Genomic DNA, 2,591 nt, shown 5'->3' with positions numbered 1-2,591 from the left:
GGGGGGGGGGCGGAATTACTTACACTTGCATGGAGTTTTCCTTTTTTTGACATCGCTAAAAATTTGTTGCTGAAAACTCCTCGTATTCCTACAATCCCCTGAGACACGGCAAATATTTCCAAAATACCTAGGATGACAGAAATCCCAAAATAAATCACAGTTCTTTTCACATCGGTGTGACAAAAAGAAAATAAATACAACTCAGTCTGACAGATTTGCATTTCCTCTCCCACGCCCCTGCTCCTCAGCTCCCTGGCTCCACTCAGCTCCTGCTCCATCCCTCTGCCCCATAGAGCAGCTTGGCCTCCATCCACCCTGGTATGGATACAGTATGATAGCTGGAACTTGGGGGGTTTTTTTAAAGCTCAATTTTGGGGCACCGTTCCTAGCTGGGCTGTGGCAGAACAAGTGACCCCCCTCCCAAGGGTGGGAAAAGCCCCCTGTATCTGCAGCAGCCTGCTGGGATCAGCCTTGTCCYGCAGACACCGAACTCAGGGAGTCATTGTCACACAGCCCAGCTGGGAACAGAGGTGCTGGTGATGCCCCCTCTGATCCCGTCCTCGCAGCAGGGCCTGGGGAATGGGGCGCTGAGCAGCCCAGCTGCGGGAAAAAGGGGAATTTTCTGAGCTTGATGGGGGTTGTGGCCCCTGCCAGGGCACCTGTGACTCACAACTCATCCTACAGAGGAGCCGCAACCTCCGAGCATCCCTCAGCAACAGCGCTGCCACATCAGCTCCCTGAGCGCTGTGGGGTGGCTCAGGCACAGGCATTCCCCCGAGCCCTGCCAGCCGTGGGGCAGCACCACGTTCCCAGCGTGCCCTGGAGAGCAGCTTCACGTGTGCCCGACCCCAGGGGAGGGAGCCCACGGAGCCCACAGGGCCATGGGATTAGCATGCCGTGAGCAAACATGAAGCCCCGGTAAATCCCACAAGGCTGGGTATCGAATCACCACTTCCCTTGTTTATTTTAAGGAGGAAGCGCATCTCCATCCGGCACCCGAGTCCCAGACCAAGGGCCTGGGGGACACTTGGGCGGGCTCATGGGCTGCCACCCCCTCACCCAYGTGCCCCAAGCCAAATGCAAGGCAGCCCCACTGGACCTTGTCAAACACGTCTGTCCTCAAAGGCATCCCAAAACCTGCAGCCTTTTCAAGGTGGCCCTGCTGCCATGGCAGCCCTACTCCTGTTTAGTGGGGTTGTGCAGGGTCAAGCCCCGTTTCCCAGGGGACAAAGCTGGGGTTTCCCTGCCCAAAGCCAACTCCTTCCTCACGGAGGACTCCACACCGTAAGACTCCGGTTCAGCCCACCCTCACCAGCCCGTGTCCCCAGCCAGGGCTGGCTCTGCTCCGAGGTGCAAAGYTGGTGTCTCCGTCGTCTTTCCGGGGTGGGGGGAAGTCTCAGGTTAAGGAGGACGGAACTTGACATTATTCAGGTCTCTGCAGGACAGCTGTAGCACCCAACCTCTGCCAGCCCTCCCAAACCATCCATGGCACACGTGCCCCCTTCTCTTCTCCATCCCCTACAAACCCCTCCAGGCCCCGTGCCTGTGGCGCCCACGAAGCCCTGAGCAGAGCCCCTGCCCTCCCTCATGGGGCCGCGGCACAGCGCGGGGCCCGAATTCTTCGGTGCTGGGCAGATGTGGCGGCTGCTCTGTGAGCGCTCCCGACAGCTGAGCCACGCACGCTGCCAGGGTCACCTCGGGCCCGAGCCCTTGGGCTCCTGAAGTAATTTTTCATCCCCACCTGCCATTTCATTCCCTCCAGCAGGATATCGTGGCAACTCCGACCGGAGGATAAGCCATGAGTTAGCACAGCTCCCTCTCAGGGGAACGTCAGCCTCAGTCCTATTTTTAAACTGAATATATCCTATCACTGTGCTGGGAGAATGAGAATGCAGAGACAGGGATGGAAAAGTTACACGGGGAAAGGACAGCAAAGGGGCAGCATCCTCTCCTCCAGGCGCCGGGAAGGGGCCGCGGTGGGAGTGCAGACCTCAGGCCCTCACACCATCCCCATGGACCCGCTTCCCCGGCCCAAGCGGCACTTCCCAGAGGAAGGCAGGCTGTTCTCACGGAGCCCGCAGAACCCAGCCCCCCCCGCCCCGGGCACCGCAAATGCCCCTTCCCTGGGCCGCCAGGGCTACGGCTCACACCAGGTGAGGGCGACGGGAGCGAGGGGCTCTGCCACCCCCCCGCGGGGACGGGAGGACAGCAAGGATAAAGATGCTCAGCCCCGTTACCCCGGCCCGGGCAGGGCAGCCCCCCAGCTCTCTCATCCCCCACTCACTGAGCGGACTCGCGTCGTGGGCGCCGTCCACGCGGCCGTCGGGGTGCAGCTGGAGGTGGAAGCCGATGCCCACCCGGCAGTACAGCCGGCCCCGCCGCCGATCCGGGCGGCTCCGCGGGAAGCGGCTCGGCCCCGCCGCCGCCGGGGAGGAGGAAGAGGAAGACGCGGGGGCGTTGCGGCCCCGCTGCGCCCCGCCGGGCACCTGCTCTCGCCGGGCGCGGGCGGGCAGGGCGAGGAGGAGGAGGAGGAGGAGGAAGGACGGGCTCATGCTGCCGGCGGGCGGGAGGAGGGAGGGAGGGCGCCGCAT

General features: G+C 62.4%; 1 protein-coding gene across 1 annotated transcript in view; it reads right to left on the bottom strand.

Annotated features, from left to right (window-relative positions):
- The window catches only part of FGF5 (fibroblast growth factor 5), a 6,617-nt gene extending 4,026 nt beyond the window's left edge, over positions 1-2,591 (bottom strand). The window contains exons 1-2 of the mRNA XM_057382502.1: positions 2,285-2,591; positions 24-127 (exon numbers count right to left, since the gene is read on the bottom strand). Coding sequence (XP_057238485.1) covers positions 24-127; positions 2,285-2,591 — 411 coding nt within the window. The remainder of the gene's footprint in view (positions 1-23; positions 128-2,284) is intronic.

This window comes from Malurus melanocephalus, unplaced genomic scaffold, assembly GCF_030028575.1.
Source record: "Malurus melanocephalus ecotype Western Australia unplaced genomic scaffold, MMel_1.1 scaffold_571, whole genome shotgun sequence".
Taxonomy (NCBI): domain Eukaryota; kingdom Metazoa; phylum Chordata; class Aves; order Passeriformes; family Maluridae; genus Malurus; species Malurus melanocephalus.
This window is presented reverse-complemented; position numbering and strand designations above follow the sequence as displayed.